The 17908-nt window shown below is 42.5% G+C and overlaps 1 protein-coding gene across 1 annotated transcript in view; it reads left to right on the top strand.

Moving 5' to 3' along the window:
* The window catches only part of ttc27 (tetratricopeptide repeat domain 27), a 205266-nt gene that overhangs the window by 5588 nt on the left and 181770 nt on the right, over window positions 1–17908 (top strand). The window contains exons 2-5 of the mRNA XM_080740212.1: window positions 515–698; window positions 4513–4642; window positions 11132–11272; window positions 14636–14738. Coding sequence (XP_080596338.1) covers window positions 515–698; window positions 4513–4642; window positions 11132–11272; window positions 14636–14738 — 558 coding nt within the window. The remainder of the gene's footprint in view (window positions 1–514; window positions 699–4512; window positions 4643–11131; window positions 11273–14635; window positions 14739–17908) is intronic.

The following is a 17908-nucleotide window of genomic DNA, read 5'->3' as shown; positions in this document are numbered from 1 at the left end:
GTGCGTTCTGACAAGGAATGCTTTATCATTGGGGAATGTTTCTAATGCACTGACTCGTTTACTTAATGAGAACTAGCTTAACAATAACTGCAAAACAATAGAAGACAAATGAGGAGGGATTGATTGCTGAGGTGCTGTGAGTTTTGGTGCAACACGGTGTTGCGTTGTATTTATTTAATTATTTATTTATATTCAGCCTTGCTTTGCCCAGTGACAATTGTTTACTTGAGAGTGGTGCTTTGACCACATATTTACACACTGAGATTTTTATTATCAGTAAATGTCGATCATTATCATAAATAAGTAGGTAAAGAAGGCAAATAATGGAACAGCTTGAAAGTTCAGAAAGTTAAATCACTGTAATTCACAATTCAGTTAGATAACACTAAGATATCACGTTATTACGATTTTCGATTTACGATATCCGCTATCGATATCATTTTTATATATTGCCCATCCATACTTGAGAGAAACACATATAATGTAGTGAACAATTACTCTTTACTGTTTTCAGGTGTGGGCTCTCTGCTACAGTCCCTTTTGGAGGGGGATTTTGAGGCGGTGCTGTTGAACCCTGAAGTGTTGGACCTGCTGGGTGGAGATGGCAGCTGCAGTGATGGAGAGGGCATCCAAGCCTATATGGAGAGACGGGTGCTCGCCTTCATGGCTGATTGCACAGAGGGTGACAAGGACAACAGGTTGGGAAGCACGCTGCATTTTGCCTCCACAAATACAGTATATAACTGGCCGTAGTGGCTGGCGGAATTAACATAACCCAAAATGCACAACGTGATCACCTGAGCCCAAGAGTTCAAACTTTTTAAATTCCCATCTGAGTGGATCATATTTGTTGGATTTTGGATTGTTTCAAAACAAAAAACTAAATAGCAATCAATTTGATTGCGACTACTATCAAAACCTCCACCGGCTGTCAGTCCCCCCGTCACGACACACGTCACACTTTTCCCCTACTCATATCTCCGCCACCGTTGCCCCGATCCATGCCAAACTTTGCACACACACTCCGTGGCTGCCAAACCACAACCACCACCCCATTTCTCACATGGCCCTCTTCTAGCGCCACCATCTGGACGATTTTTGAAAAACACATTTTTGGACACTGCTCCTACAGATTTTGCCCTAAAATCACGCAAAGCCGTACACAGTATCTCTACAGTCATATCATCAACATGGATCTGTCCCATTTCCCATATTCCCTCCTGATTGGCTACCATTGACTTCCAAAGTTTGTGTATGCGACCTGACGGTCGCTTATCTCCCGATTTAGGTGGTCTTACTGGTATCCCATCTGTGATCATATAATTATCTTGGCAAACATTGTGTCAATAAGAATATACGTTTGATTAAACAAATAATATCTTTAACACCTAAAAGTTTTGAACTCTTGGGCCCTGGGGAATGATACCAATATGGATTAAAGCTGCTTTCCTGCATTCATCTGCCATACTGGGAGCCGTATGCTTTAAATCAGGCTCCTCTTCGGGAAGTAATGGATTCAACTGATAACAGTCAGTATCTATCTCCAGAAGTGCTGTCAGAATTGGACAAAATGGACTTTCGAATGTTCCTTTTAACACTTGGAGTGCCTAAAGCCCCATTCGCGGCGGATTAACATTAGGGTTGCGGTATCGGTACTCGCGGTATCGGTACTCTGCCCGATACAACCCTATTTTGCAGTACTCGTACTCGCCCGATACTTCTCACGCCAGCGTCCGATACCAAGCAGGGGCGTCACAAGGGGGAGAAAAGTGGGACTGAGTTACTGGGGCTCAAGGTGAAAGCCAGGGCCTTAATTATTTTTATACTTTTGCTATTGAAAAATAGCAGATATGCAAGCTCACAGGGCCGCACTGCAAGCTTGCAGAGCTGCTATTTTTTAATACCCCATGAAGAACATTCATGGGGGGCCAGCAGTGAATCCTTGTACCCAGGGCCCAGAATTTGGTGCGACACCCTTGGCAATGAGTGCACGGAGCGAACGCTGGCATTCAGCGGCAGCAGGCTGTCTGTCTGTCTGTCTTTCTGCTGTTCAACATGAGTAGGGCTACATTGAGTTATTTAGCAGCATCATTCATCATTCATTAATCTTAAAACTTGCTACGATGCAAAGTTTGTCTGAGACTCTGAGTGCTTTGCCTTTGATGGAGAAATCAAATCCAAAAAAGGCGACTGGATGTGAATCACTCACTCATTACCTCGGCAGCTCGGCTCGAGCCTGTTGCATCAGTGTGATCCGCTCATCTGAAGAATAATCCATTTTGAGGTGAGATTTTGAGAACATGGAGAAAGTAGTCTCAGTCATAAGTTGGCTGCGAATGCCATAAATAATGGTTTAAAGTAGGCCTAACAGTGATGAGAGATGAGCGAGATGAGAGAGGTCGCTTAACGAGAGCTGCTGTGCGCTGTGCTGGGGAGTTAATTGGTACTTGCCCTAGTTTTACGTCTTTCACTGGTGATGTAATCAATTATTTTGGAGCAGATTCCAATAGTATAAACATTATTAAAAGGCTTTCATATACTCTTGATATCTTTTTCAAATGAGGTTTAGCCTAATAGATTGAAATGTGCTAGATTTGGCTATTTTCTGCTTGTTAATGTCAATAAATAAATTCATCAATTAATTTTCGGTTATCCGAATAGGTTTCAAAATTGTCGTGTACATGTCAGTGAAATTAGTCGCTAGGAACATCCCTAATTTTAAGATTTGTGAGGATGACAACACATTGTTTTGTATTATTAATTGTACTCGTATCGGTACTCGGTATCGGCGAGTACTCACAATGAAGTACTTGTACTCGTACTCGGTCAGCAAAAAAGTGGTATCGGGACATCCCTAATTAACATTACCTGAGGACGTGGGGTAAAGTAATCTTTACCCCACGTCATCCGTGATTATTACAGACATGGACGATTCGTGTGGGATTAAAAACACAGAGGACCTCAGTGATCTTTACACTTTACCTGGGGTCCTCAGGTAATGTTAATCCGCCGCGAATGGGGCTCTAGACGTCCACAGGCATCTTAACGTCTTATCTTTTATTTTTAATATTTGAATATGTAATATTCTCTCCAGTAAGGGGGCCAGAAACAAGAGCTCTGTAACTTTTCACTTGGATTGAGACCGTGATAATGGGTAGCCTCATCAGGCTTGAAATCTGCAGATTTTGTACATCTTATTGAGTTTAAGATAATTAATATTTGAATTTATTTTTAAAATGTTTACCTATAATGACATGGCCATAATAGTGACACCAGGGTTAATGTCGTTAAACGAACTTAAAAAAAAGTGGGGGAAAAAAGTGAGCGGTGCAAACATGACACGTGCATATGTCCTTGTATGTCCGTTCTGCACGTGACGTCAGTTACTTGTGTATGTGTATGAGCACGGATCTCCAGATCCAGATACATTGTTTTGGCTAATACACACAAAGTGAAACGCAGGAGCGATTTGCAGCGCACTGCTCAAAAAGATCTTTCCCATGCATAGGGCAATTATGTGTAATATAGCTGTGAATAGCCAGGAATCACATTGCCAGTCTTCAAAAGATGAACCAAAATTGTCTCAATATAGCACCATAGTAGTTGAGATGAGGTTACGACGCCTAGCTTTTTGGCCTGAAAAGTGTACTTTTATTGTGGTTGAAAGGAGTGGAACGGTCTTGCCCTCATCTCTCTACTGGCTTTCTTCCTGCTGTCATGAATTATTAAATTTTAATAAGGACAGCTGAACATCTCCCTTCTCCCTCCCGTGGGGAGGCTCTCTGAGGGTGAACGTGGATTGCAGCACACATGGCTACTGGCTAGTCCTTCCCCTGCCTCTGTATCGGATCCATTCCCCTCCATTCTATCGCTTTCCATCACTTACTTGTTTTGATGGATCGTCAGCAAGGCGTGTCGGTGGTTATGGCCTGTTCTTAAAGCCTTGTAATTGCCCTTCATATGAGGTGGAAGCTAAAAACCCCCTGTGCTTCCATCTGCCCTCAATCTGAAACCTGACTGGCTGAGAGTTCCTCTTCCCACTTTGAAAGTGACTTTTGTTGGGCAGAAGTGTTAATTTGACGTTGGTTTTGTCTCTTTTGCTGATTTTATATAACTAAAATGTGGTTCTATGCATGGTAATGTCGCTCAGTCCGTCCAATACTTTTGTCCCAAACAATATCTCCTGGATTGTAAAGGAATTTGACCTTCATGCTTTCATGGTCACATGGTGCTTAAGGAGCAACCTGACTCGTCTGTTGTAGTCTAATTAAGTTTTTGATTACTTTAAAATGTACATGGTCCCTTTAATATGCTAGTCACGTTTCACAGTAACCCCGTTCACACTAGTTCCATTTACGTAAATACAATAATGAGCTATTGGTTGTCAGTATGAACTTTGACTTTGTGGTAATGCAACATTTTCTTTTGACAGTGGCAGGCTGTTACTTTTCTAATAACCTCCATGTAGAGAATCTAATACTTTGCCACTCAGTCTCTTGTCTCGTCCTCCAGACAGATGACTATGATGGTTGTGGCGGTGGCCTGCCTCCACCTGTTTGCCCAGAGTAACTGGACCGGTCCTCCTGTCAACATCCATGTTCCTGACCTGCTTCCTCCAGCCCTGCTGTCTTCCTTCTCCCAGGTATGGCACTGTTCTCTCCCAGCAGGCTGTTCTTCTACTGTGGTCACTCTGAATATGTTAGGGCTGGGGTTTGGACAAAATCTAACACCACAATATGTTTGACCAAATACCTTTATCGATATTGTGACAATTATATCGTATTGTGAGAATAATGTATATATATTTTTCAAACATCTAACTATTCATTTACCGAATGTCTTTTTGTCCGTCTGATGTCTGTCTACTCTGACGTCAGAGAAATGTCTTGTTCAAACACTGAGGAGCACCTTCAGAGCACCTTCTAGCACCTAATGGCTATACTGTATATGCATCTCTCTCTCTCTCTCTCTCACACACACACACACACACACACACACACACACACACACACTAACTGAAACTATTTTATATGATGCCGTGCCATGGTCCAGGTAAACTGCATTGTGAGGATGTATGTATGAGTGTTGTGGTTTCCTCCCTGATAGCAGGCCTACACTTCACTTTTTCCTGGACAACATCTTGTTTGTCATATATGAAATGTTGGCATTAAGAACTGACTTAAAGGGACTGTACACAGGAAATGCCTTTTTTGGCCATTTCCTGCTCAGAGCAGTTTTTCTTGTAGGCATGTGAAGGTGAGTTTCAGTGATGTTATCAGAATCTGCTGCTGCTATAATAATTATTTATCTGCCTTTAGTGGAACCCCCCACAGCCCTTCAAATAAACTACATTTGTTTGTTTTCTACTTCCTGTGTACATGGCCTTTAACGGAGATGCTATATCGTTATGTATCGTTGTCGGGTCTCCAAAACTTTTGTATTTATTATTTTAAAAATGATTTAAACTAGTGAAAACAGCCGATCTACAAGCACACAACACCTCAACTTACATGTTTGTAAACAAAACATTTAACTTCTTTAAAGAGGTGGTGCCAATATTTTGTATTTTTTTTGTTTTGTATGTGTCTATGGAGTTAACATTACTCTAATAGAACTCCAGTTGTGGTTATAATGTGCAAAATTCCCCTTTTACCATACACCCATCACTGTGGGTGTGGCTAACTTCAGCTGGGTCACCACCCACCTGACAACCAGGCATACTTAATGAACTGGTGGGTGGGTGGGTGTGCTACATAAAAAACAAATGTTAACACCTTCTGTACACTTTTTTTGGAAGAAATCCTCCACCTAGTAATTATATTACCTTTAGATGCACTTATTCTCTCCCCAAAAGACTGGTCATGTTGTTTGTTTTTTAAAACAGGCAATTTTGTCCATCTGCCCCGCGTTATTGTAAATCACACCACAGCTCCAGGGAAACCCCGCCCACGGAAGCTTTTGTTTGGCTGAACCGGAGCGAGGGAGCGCTTCTTTTGCACCTTGCGGAGGTGCAAGGTGCTCCGACCACTAACCTCAGTAAAACTATGCCTAAACCTAACCCTGTCCCTAACCTCAGTCAAACTATGCCTAAACCTAACCCTATCTGCCGACGCTGGTGAAACGAAACGAGCGGCTCCGCCTGGAGCTGTGGTGTGATTTCCAATTGGGCATCTGCCCTACCCAACCACTGCTCCAAACAGGAGCCATTGGTTATATTGTTAATCTACTTATTTCTTATTTCTATCGCTCGAAACTCGAAACTTTTATCGATAGATATCTGTCATACATAATGACTCGAGTTGAACACAGTCTCGTTATCCCACAGGACTCCAAAAGGATTCAGATATCTAGAATCTCTAGGATAGGATTCGAGAGACGAGATTTCAAACACAAATTCAAAGTGCACGGCTTATAAACAATAATGGCGGCGCTCTTGTTGGAATAACGAGACCGTGGATGGACTTGAGTCATTATGAATGACAGATATCACCCCAACGGTAAGAAAAACTTCAATGACGGAATTCTCCTTTAACTTCTGCCCATAGCGACAGAGTCCTGCTAAATGCTCCAATGGCCAAAACAAACAGACACTAAATTAAAATGTGTTTAATGACTTTGTGTACAATTACACACTCTGAAACCTGAATCAAGAATCAACTTTATTGTCACATTACTGTTTTACAGTTGTAAAGAAGAGGGTGAAATATTATATTCTCCATAATGTTGTTTTTATTAATAAAGGGAGAAGAAATGAAAGGAGGGAGGATAGGGAGAGCAGGGAGAAAAATAAAAAGTCAAACGTCAAAGATGCACGGCAAAGAGAATCTCCAAAGAATGTGTTACTTCAACATTATCTTGGATATTTTTCATCATAGTTTCAATGTACTGAAAAGAGAAGACTTTATACTGTTCTACATATTAAAGTACAGTACATCCAAAGACAACCCTAAACCTGTGTCTCAGAAAAAGCAGTCTCTTGACGGGTTCTCTCCGGGTTTGTGGAAGCATTTGTCTGAGGCAGCTCTTCAGTGAAGGCTTTCTCCAGCACATTTACGATAGACCTGCGGAAAACATCCCTGAAATCGTGACCCATGAACACGTACAGCAGTGGGTTCAGGCAGCTGTTGAGAAGTGCCAGACCGATGGTTATGGGGATCCATTGCATCACATGATACAATGTTTCAGAGGACTCTGTCGGCCGAACTTTCACATTATAAATCAGATGTATGATGTGATAGGGGACCCAACACAGGACAAATGCGGCGATAACGGTTGCTATGATTTTGAAAGAGCGACCTGATCGGCTGGCCAGCGAGTGATTATTCCTGAGCCGGTAGATGATGACAGAATAGCAGGAGACGATGACAGTGAAAGGGACCACAAATCCCATGAGGAAGTGAGTGATAATCAGGGCCCCAAATCGAATGCCCTCCAACTGCCTCAATTCAGCTGTACTGTAGTCATCAGTGAGGGCAAAGTTGTTGTAGCATGTGATGATTTCCTTATCATAGTAGGAGGGCTGTGTGTCCCTAAAGATGAAGTAAGGGGAGCTGAGAGCCAAGGCCAGCACCCAGACACTCAGACTCACCCAAGATGCCTTTCTGACACTGCGGTGGTTCTGGGCCCACACTGGACACACCACACGTACACATCTGTCAACACTGATGACCACCAGGGTGTAGATGCTGGCATACATGTTCATGAAGAAAACCATACCTTCCATTTTGCACATGAATTTGCCAAAAGGCCAGTGGTCGTCCAGAGCTGTTTTTGTGATTCTCAGGGGCAGGAACGCTGTAACGAGGAAGTCGGCCACAGAGAGGTTGAGATACCAAACAGTGTTGACGGTTTTCTTCATTTTGAAGCCCGTCGCCCAGATGACAACACCGTTGCCCAACACGCCAAGCACAAAGACCAGGCTGTAAATGACCAGGGACACGATCAAGGATTTGTTGACTTCAGGGTCTTTGTCATTGTAGTCATCATATTCATAGTTTTCCCAGAAAGAGCCGTTTCCACCAGGCAGATACACCTCTTTGTTGTGATAAACAGCAGTTGAGGTCATAATCTCCATCGTCATGAAACCTAAGATCATGACAAAACAAACGTTTTAACATGACATATTGTATTATTATACTGAAGATATTTGGTGCCAGGGACCCCCTTACAAGATTTGTTTTGTTAAAATGTTTCATATAAAAATGTCAAATTAATTAGATGCTTCGTAATTAATTAATTGAGATTATTCAAATATTTAATCCCATATAAATATTTGACATTTTATTTCAATGGAATATGAAAAATATGACAGATTTTTTTCTGTTTTGGACAAAATCGCCTAAGGTTTCTAAAGACCAATGAATATCCTGCACACATGATCACCTGCTAAGAGACACTCATAGCTCCCTCTGTTAGTTTAGTTCATTTATTTCGGTCAAACATTTTTTTTAAACAAAACTGAAAATACAGTGCAATTTAGGCAACAAGATGACTATTAGGCCGAAAAGGTATGGGTTGAAGCCGAAGCTTATATTGCTTACCTTATTACAATTTAAAAATACATTATCAAAATAGCATAGAGAAAAATCTGGATTGGATGGATGTTACTGGATAGAATATATATATATATATATATATATATATATATATATATATATATATATATATATATATATATATATATATATATATATATAATACCTATCATAGATAGGCATACTGTTACTAAATACAGCTGATGCAATCAACATCTTGTAAGTGATATATTTATTCATGTTGAAATAGTGTTAAATAGCTCTATGTTCTAGATAGCAATGGAAATAAAATTGAAGATACCTGTTTCGAAGTGACAAAGAAGCGTCAGTAAAAGAAATGTCTCGTTCAAACTGTGATCAGTGAACACTGAGGAGCACCTTCAGAGCACCTTCTACCACCTAATGGCTATATATGCATCACACACACGCGTGCGGCCGTGCGCGCGCGCACACACACACACACACACACACACACACACACACACACACACACACTAACTGAAACTATTTTAGTATATGATGCCAGGTGGTTTCCTCCCTGATAGCAGGCCTAAACTTCACTGTTTCCTGGACAGTATCTTGTTTGTCATATTATAACAATTTGGCATTAAGAACTGACTTAACGGAGATGCTATATCGTTATATATCGTTGTTGTCGGGTGGAAACCTTGTGTTTCCAAAACTGTTCGTTTTGTCTGGCGCTTTGAGCGTGAGATTCACGCAATTTAACCTCTTCTCACGCCACATGCTACAATTGCCATTTCACACGCATTTTACAGCCATATCCCACCGACCTCTCCCGAAAGTTGCGGGGGTATTCTCGCTCGGTAAAACAATTCTGATGCAGTTGCTCCTCCCCTCCCTCTTTCCCCCCTACACATACACACATGCAGGCGGCATGTACGTAGCGGGCAAGCGGCAGAGAGAGAGAGAGACACACAAAAACACTCTCTCTGCGAGTAAACGCCGGGCGATATTTCACAAAGTCGACAAAGATGACCACAATCCAGCTCTTGCCTCCCGCGAGCGCATGCACGACGAGCCCGCGCACGATAATTTCACAGGTTTCTACATTTGGGTCTCTGAAATCTGTGTGATGAGACCTTTTCTTGTATTTACATTAACCACTTGTATTGAACCCTAATATCCCCATATTCTGAGGAGGGCTATAGAAGAGATAGACTAGACTAGAGGGAAGAATTCTCTCTCATTAAAAAAAAGGGGGAGGGAGGAGTGTTTAACATATTCCCTCTTGAGATTAGTTAATACAATCCACATTATATCCACACCTTCACCCCAAAATGACCTTTAGTGTGTTTGCTGACAGAAATGACTAGTTGTCATTAGTAGTCATCAGGAAACCATTTTCTGACCTACAGCCTTTTGAGATCTACTATTTGAGAGTTAATTTACAATTGCTTTAGCCAAGCTAGGGAGACGTGCGTGCATGCGTGACTGTGCACACGCACAGTACACGGCACAGCGCTCATCGCTTCATGACACAGTATGATGAATGTTGTGAACAGGTGACCCCATGGCGCCCTTTGCTCTGGGTAATGAGGTTGTATAGAGTCACCCAAGTGACAGCAGAAACGGGGCGGGGGTGGGTCAGAAAGACATGGTCGAAGAAGAGCACACCGATAATGAACCATCTCTGGGGTCCCAATTATGCAGGGTTGAGGAGATCGCGTCCTCTCAGCGTGACGGCGAGCGGAGCCCGATCAGTGTGTTTCACACCTCACGGAGGAGAGGGACGTTTCTGCTGTCTAAGAAATGTCTGCCGAGGCGATGATTTATCCGGGCTGTCACTTAAAGGAGCCCATACTGTAAATTAGGGCATTCACTGAATATTCGAATAATCGAATATCAAAGTCACTATTCGACGTTGTACACCGAAGTCGAATATTCGCTTATTTTTTATCTCTCTCTTTAAAAAAAAAATATTATTATGTCTTCATGGTTTATACAGCTTGGCTAGATAGAAAGTCGTAAGAATGAGTTGTCAATGCCCCTGGGCCCTGGTAGATGAATTGGTTAATGCTCTCTACTGATGTCATGCGTCACGTTTTGTCTCCCGGAACTAATTACCAGTGTGAAAAACAGCGGCCAGTCGGCAAACTGTGTCATGATGATGGAAGAAGAGCCAGCTAATGCAACTGTCTCTACTAGACCGAGAATTGCAATTTTTTATTAGATGAAAAATACAGTGTATATATATATATATTTATATTTCCTGTTGAATATTCGAATACTTTGAGGTCGAATAATTCGAATACTAAAAATCACTATTCGTGAATGCCCTACTGTAAATGCAGCCCTTCCACAGACAGTAAACGTACAGTATGATGGGGTACAGGGGGAGACCGAGGAGATCGACTTCATGAGAGACCGCAAATGTAGCACAGGCGTTGTCGGATGGGCTTTAATTCATTTAATAAGTAGAGCACAAGAGAGAAAAAAAAACAAGTCGAGGCATCTCATCATCGGGATTCTTACTCTGGGGGACCCCCCTCAAAATAATTTTGGGACCCCCCTGGGGGTCCCGACCCACAGGTTGAGAACCAGTGTCCTAAAGCTCCATATCTCTTGTCTGCCAGCCCCAGGACCTGACTGATGCACTTCACAAGAGCCTGCTTATAGACGGGGAGTCTGTGTACAGCCTGGTGGCAAATCCTTTTCTCCTCCTCCTGGCCCGGGTCATCCTGAACAACTGCTCAGCCAAGATGGACAGCCTCCAGGTAAGACCTTTTTTTTGTCAGTCGACCCCGCTCTCTCAGTGTGTCTCCTCTACTTACCCCTGATCCCATGCCCTATTCAAAACGTAATGAATGAATCTAATTATATGTTTAGCCTCTTTGCTCTTATTTGTTTTCCTAGCACTAGTCTTGCACATTTTCAGCTAATGTCTGTCTACTGAACATTTGATGTGCAAAAATCTTAAATCATTTAAAAAATAACAAAAATGCTCTCGGGTGGTGCATGTGGTAAAGTGCCTGCCCACCACGGCGGAGGTTGTGGGTTCAAATCCACGTGGTGAATCCAGCTTTGTAGAGCGTTTACGCGAACACAATCGTTCGTGTTCGGGGGACGGAAGCCGGGGAGGTGTGTGATAATTAAAAAGTCCACTGCACGTAATCATATGGGCTGGGGCGGTGCCTGTCAGCAGGGAGAGTTGGGTGGGAGGAGTAGGACGAAGGCTCTTATCCCAATGGGGGCTCCTCACCGGTAGGTGAGTCCGTAGGATACAACAACAGTAACAACGCACAAATGTTTGCGGTGAGGAATCAATTGACATAGCAACTAAAAACTGTGGAGAAAGGGGGATACAAATCAAAGATAAAATAACAGCAATAATAGCAGCTATACAAGCTCATAACATGTTGCAATGTGACACATTGTGAGCTTGTAGATGAAATGTCTTGTCTGAGACTTTTTGAGCGGTGGTCACGCCGCTCCTATACGTGGCCGTGTGTGTAGACGTACGTGTATGTATGTGGGTGCGTCCGTCCGTATGTAGCCTCAAGCCTGTGGTGTAGTACCTTTTCTGACCACACATGTTAAGGGAGGGGCGCTGTTTTCAGGCCAGGCCAGACCAGGCACACACACACAAAGCGGCCTGAACTCTAGACTTTTGCGGCCCAAGGGGAGGGGGGGGGGGTTGGTGGGTAAACCACCGCTCAGTTCACACGGGTGTGATTTTTTTTTTCCTCCCGGGGAACTGCACACAAATCTATGCAAGCGAATGCGGCATCCTGTCCATTACCACCTAATTTTTAGTTCATTTACACAACAGGAAATCCAATAGCTGCTTTCTGCCTTCTTGTCACTGCTCAGATCGTGGTGCGTTGATAAATTCATTCTAACGTGGGTTTCTCAGTTGAATACTAACGTTGGTTGGGGGAACGGTGGAATGGCGAGGCTATGAATTATGATGCGTCCCACATCAACACAGGCTTGTGTGTGTGTTACATCTACTCTGGTCATAGGTGGCCACAGTCGTCAATGTTTTACTAGCCTAATGGGATATATAACTATGTATGTACAGCCAAGGATGTCTACTTGTACAGGCAGGACATTAATACTGAAGTATTAGGTGCTTGTGTGTGATTATGTGTTGCCCATTAAAACCCAACAAGCATGACCATTTGAATGGAGTTTTCCACCAGGCACAACAGTCTTTGTCCTGGTGAGTACAGAAAGCAAGCAAGCCCCCCAGCGCTCCACCCAGCCTTTTAAATGCTAATGAGCTATAGGGGAATTAATTGCTAACACCTTTTTTTCACTGAGCGTCAGGGAGTTGGACTGACATGCTCAAGGTCACAGTGTCCTCTGCCATGGCTGACACCACTCCTTCCACATCATTATAGCCTTCCCTCCTTCCTTCCTTTCTCCCTTCCTTCATCCCTTCCTTCCTTCCTTCCTTCCTTCCTTCCTTCCTTCCTTCCTTCCTTCCTTCCTTCCTTCCTCACCCATTGCTAATAATTTATCGTCGTTGTCAGGTGAAAATCTTGTGTCCAAAACTGTTCCGTTTTGCATTTATCATTTTAAAAATGATTTAAACTAGTGAAAACAGCCGATCTACAAGCACACAACGCCTCGCACCGCGAGGCGTTGTGTGCTTATAGATCTGCTCTTTTCACTACTTTTTTGCGTTGGCCTTGTATGATGAAGCAGGGCTTTACTTCGCGAAGAAATGTACAAATTTGAAACGTGGAGATGCGAGGTTTCTGCCCGACAGTGACGTTATACTCGACGAGTGACACGCAGTATAAATCTGGCCTAAAGATGGGAGGAGGAGGTTGAAGCATCTGTTTTAGCAGGTGTTTATGTATGCTGAAAGGGTTCCGAGCTCGCATTATGCATGTATGTGCATTTTAATGCACGGCAGCGTGCGTGCGTACGTGTTAGCGAGTCGACCATTTATTCTTTAAGGCAGACAATTAAGGCGCAGTATGGATGGATACGCGCAGCGGCGAACGGGTCATGTTGCATTGCAAATGAGGCGAGAGATATCCTCCACGATACGCAAATAAGCATTTTACACGGTTCACCGACGCGCTCTCAACACTGAACGAGTAAGGCAGTAGGGTTGACAGAGTTTGGGGTGGTATGGTGGGGTGGCTTACATGGCTGCTAGCTGTTCTTTATGTCCCTGCCTGCTTGCGTCGCAGTCAGATGTAGGCTGAAAAAAGCGAGGGAATTGGTTCTTTATTTTTAAGATTTATATTTAGCCTTTTATGCTTTATTTCAGTGTAGAGGCTGGAAACCAAGGAGGGAAAGAGAGGGGAGACAAGATGAAGGGTGGTATTCGCACCGAGGTCCTTGCGCTCATTAAAGAGCATATGGCTTAGCCAGGGATATTTTGGCTATTTTCAAGACTTAGCCAGCTCTTAGCATCAACTTAGTGTGCAGTGCCGTCAATTGTGGTGAACGGTGTCTCAAGGCCCACTTGTTAACTCATTAACTGCCAAAAACGTGAATCCCTTAAAAATCCCGTTGTCCCACCCTGCCACGCCCGTGAATCCCGTGAATAAAAAAAAAAAGATTTTTTTTTTTTTTTTTTTTTTCAAAATATTATTTTTGGACCCCAAAAACGTTAGTAGGCATGATAGCGATCGCGAAATTGCTTGTTTAACCCCCATACAACCCCCATACAACTCAGGTAGCAGACCTCCAAGCTCACAACAGTGTAAAACATAATGGCTGCTATCTCATGAATGCCTGAACGGATTTCCATTCGGATTTTTTTGTTTGAAAGCTGTGAGCAATGTGGACACACGTGGTGCATTATCTAGGCATGGGTGTGCATGATCCGTGCACTATGAATTACATGGAAGTCTATGGAGACGAATGGCAGTTAAAGAGTACGAAGGTATTGTTAAATGGCAGCATATGAGTTAATTATGTACGACCAGTGACCACCTATGCATTTTGACATGCACTGTACTTTATGAATGATCCTGTCATGATTAACATGGAGCTATGGTTGGTGGCAGGTTGTTCTGTCACTTCCCTTACTTACCCAAACCCTTGCTTATTATAACTACTATGACTATCTTCTTGTTGTTTATTGTTTTTATTTGGTCTGTGTGTGTCTGTAGCTGCTGCCCTGGTGGACCTTGCGCTACGTTAAACTCCACCAACAGATCTTGGAGGCCCGCTCTCAACAGCTTCTCAGTCTGGCCCAAAGCAGCATGGAGAAAGGTTGGTGGACCAATAGACACTCTCCTCCACCAAAAATAAACCTTTGTTTTCTCCTCACAGGGGATAAGGCTTAAGTCCAAATATCGACCAAACACTATAGTAACTAGTACTATCAGAACATGGACCCATTTTGTTATTATTTGAATTGAATGAAATCAATTACCCTACCTTTAACTAAGGAGACTCATCTATAATCACCTTCTTTTTAACTATTTGTAACATAAATGTATTACTCTGTTAGCTACTTTTGTGAAGAACCTTGAGATTATTGTCTTTAAATCTTTGCTTGCGTTTCTGATATAAACATCTGGTTATCACATTGCAGGGAAAAATAACTAATTTAAGCAGAATGCTTACTGGCACTGAGATTGACAGGTATCTGCTGGAGGCCACCACCAGTCATTTAACTTACAGCATATTGTGAGCTGCAGTAAGAACAGCTTGAAATTGGGAAACATGCTGTAAAATGTTTATTATATAAAACAGGAAGTGAATTGGACAGTATGGCCAGTCATGTTGTATTTCTTGACCATTCGTGGTCAAAGGTGTTTCCTCGCTGTAATGAGGAAACAGTTGACACGTTCAAATAGGGGTGGGCGATATGGAAAAATACAATATCACGATATGTTCCCAAGCTGTATCACGATACACAATTTTATCACAATTCTTTTTTCATGTTGGTTTTTATGGTTATTTTTCAAGTTACTTGACAAAAACTAGACTCTCTGGGTTCCTTTTGGGAGGTCTAAATTAAACTTTACAAGTATGTAACTCTGACAGTATACAAATGAAACCAAATGGACCCGTAAGGGTCAGAGTTAAGGGGAGACCTTGACATTTTATGTATATATACTTATATATTATTCGCCCCCCTCTATTGATGCACCTTCCCCTTATTGGTACTGTACTGCTCTTGTCTTTGTTTTGTTTCTTTTCCCTCTTATCTATCTTTCTTACGTCTCTGTAACTTTGTAAATAACTGTATACTGCTGTGCTACTACTGGACAACTAAATTTCCCCCTTGGGATAATAAAGGTATCTATCTATCTATCTATCTATCTATTTTAAAGTTTGAGAACTACTGATTTAGACTAAAATGCAGGTTTAAATTGAAGCTCTGTATTAACATTTAAACAGGATTTTTTACAAGGCGATACATACGATATACATACGATATCTCTGAAAAGGCATATCGTGGAGACATTGTATCGTCTCAACGATAATTATCACCATATCGCCCACCCCTACGTTCAAATGGAGATCCTGTGCACATTACATTTCAGAATACCGCCACAATAAGTACCACCCTATATACCATACCGTATTCCACGCTACATTTTGCTTACCCGGAGTGCCACACAAAGCTGCTGATGTGAGTTGTAGCTTCCTGTTTAAGCAAAGTAGCGACATTATGTTCAGTTAGCCCCTAATGGTCCTGATAGAACACGAACGGATGCTTTAGCTCATGTGTGAGCCTCAAACCTTTGTGTCTTCTTTGTGTGTGCTCAGGAAGTGTATGCGTGTGCAGACTGTGCATGTTCGTTGTCAGACGAGGTCAGGATGGATGGGACTTATAAGGGCCTTGTTGCTGTGTCGGCACGTCGGCACCTGAAGTGGATATTCCTGCTAAATTGGAGTCCTCTTTCATTTGAGGAACAGCAGGCTGTGTGCGTTTTAAAACAGATGGGGGAGCCTTTAATTTCCCCAACACTCACACGTAGGAGGATTCCACTTAAGGAAAAGCAACCTCTAAGCACTATTGTATTCCCTTTATCTTTATGAAGCACCGACAGGGTCGAATGAGCCGCGTGATGTGGCCCCCACCAGACTACAGTATAGACACAGATACGCCGCTGGTCATAAGCACATAAAGAACCACGTGGAGACTCACTAAACGCTTATTATTCAGTGTCCTAATGGCTCACAGGGCTCCTGTATGCTAACAGTGTTGTGCATTTGATGCCAGTATGCTGTCATTACCTCCTGGCCAAGTACAAATAAAACGAGATGAAATAACACTTAAAAACAGTATTCAGTGCATGTCTGAACTGAGAGGCAAAATACTGAAATATGGCTGCAGAGATGATATTCTTATTAGATAAAAGCATGCCTATTATAAATGTGTATTTTTTTCCCCCCTTCATTTTATTTTCCATCTTACCCATGATATTGTTATTGTTGTTGTTCCATCGGCTGCTCTGGAAATAATTAAAGGGTCATTTCTACATACAGTAGTTAATGGCCGAGTTTGGTGGGCAAATACCGGTGCACACCGAAGTATAAATCAGACATTACGGGTAATATATGAGCTTGCAGCCCAGTAGAGAATTGGAAAGATTAGCAAAGGTGTTCTGACAGCCAGCATGCCAGATGGGTTGACCACCTGAAGTGAGCGGCATTCCTTTCTCTTCCAATTGTCTCAAACCAAGAGAGACAGGTGTTTTCACTGAGTCTGAGACATTTCTTCCACTGACACTGCTGTTCTGTCTTTCCTGCCCATCACCCTCTCCGCTCCATTTGACCCGGGCTTCCCATGACCAGCCCATTTATTATTCCTCTCATTCCCTTTACCAGCTGAACTCCGTTCTCAGTAATCCTAATCACTTTAGAGGGATTTGGCCCCAAAGCCAATATAAAATTGCAATGTTCTGTTGCACCACGACATTCACTCCAGTTTTACTAACGATATAAAGTTTTGTGACTAGAGCCACTTCTGAGTTTCCTGCTGTTAAGTCTTCATGTCTATGGTTACCTGCTACACCACCATACACCTGCATCCACATCAACATACTTTATATGTACTTCACAAAACTCTAGCACAGGAACCCTGTTGATATAGTCTCGCATTGCCAGACGGAGAGATCTGGCTATTGATATGTTTGAGGACTTCTAAATGCAAAGTAGTTACGGAACAGTGGGTGGCCACTAACAAACGTATGCCTACTGCCTTTCAATCCAGTCATCACTCCAATATGAAGGACTGCCTTAAAGGCTTTGGATTGTTTCACCCAGTTTAGTCCATGGGCCAGACGAGATGTCGGTATCAAAAAGGTGGCAAAGGTTATCATGCATTTTATAAAAGCTCTATATCAGTAGATTATATTTTGGTATGATAACCCTTTCTTAGACCCAGCTAAATTGGTGTTATCAGCCGCTAGAGTTGTTGTCCC

The sequence above is a fragment of the Nannobrachium achirus genome (genome assembly GCF_963921795.1).
Source record: "Nannobrachium achirus genome assembly, chromosome: 13".
NCBI lineage: Eukaryota > Metazoa > Chordata > Actinopteri > Myctophiformes > Myctophidae > Nannobrachium > Nannobrachium achirus.
Note: the sequence above shows the minus strand (reverse complement) of the source record. Positions and strands in the feature narration are given on the sequence as shown.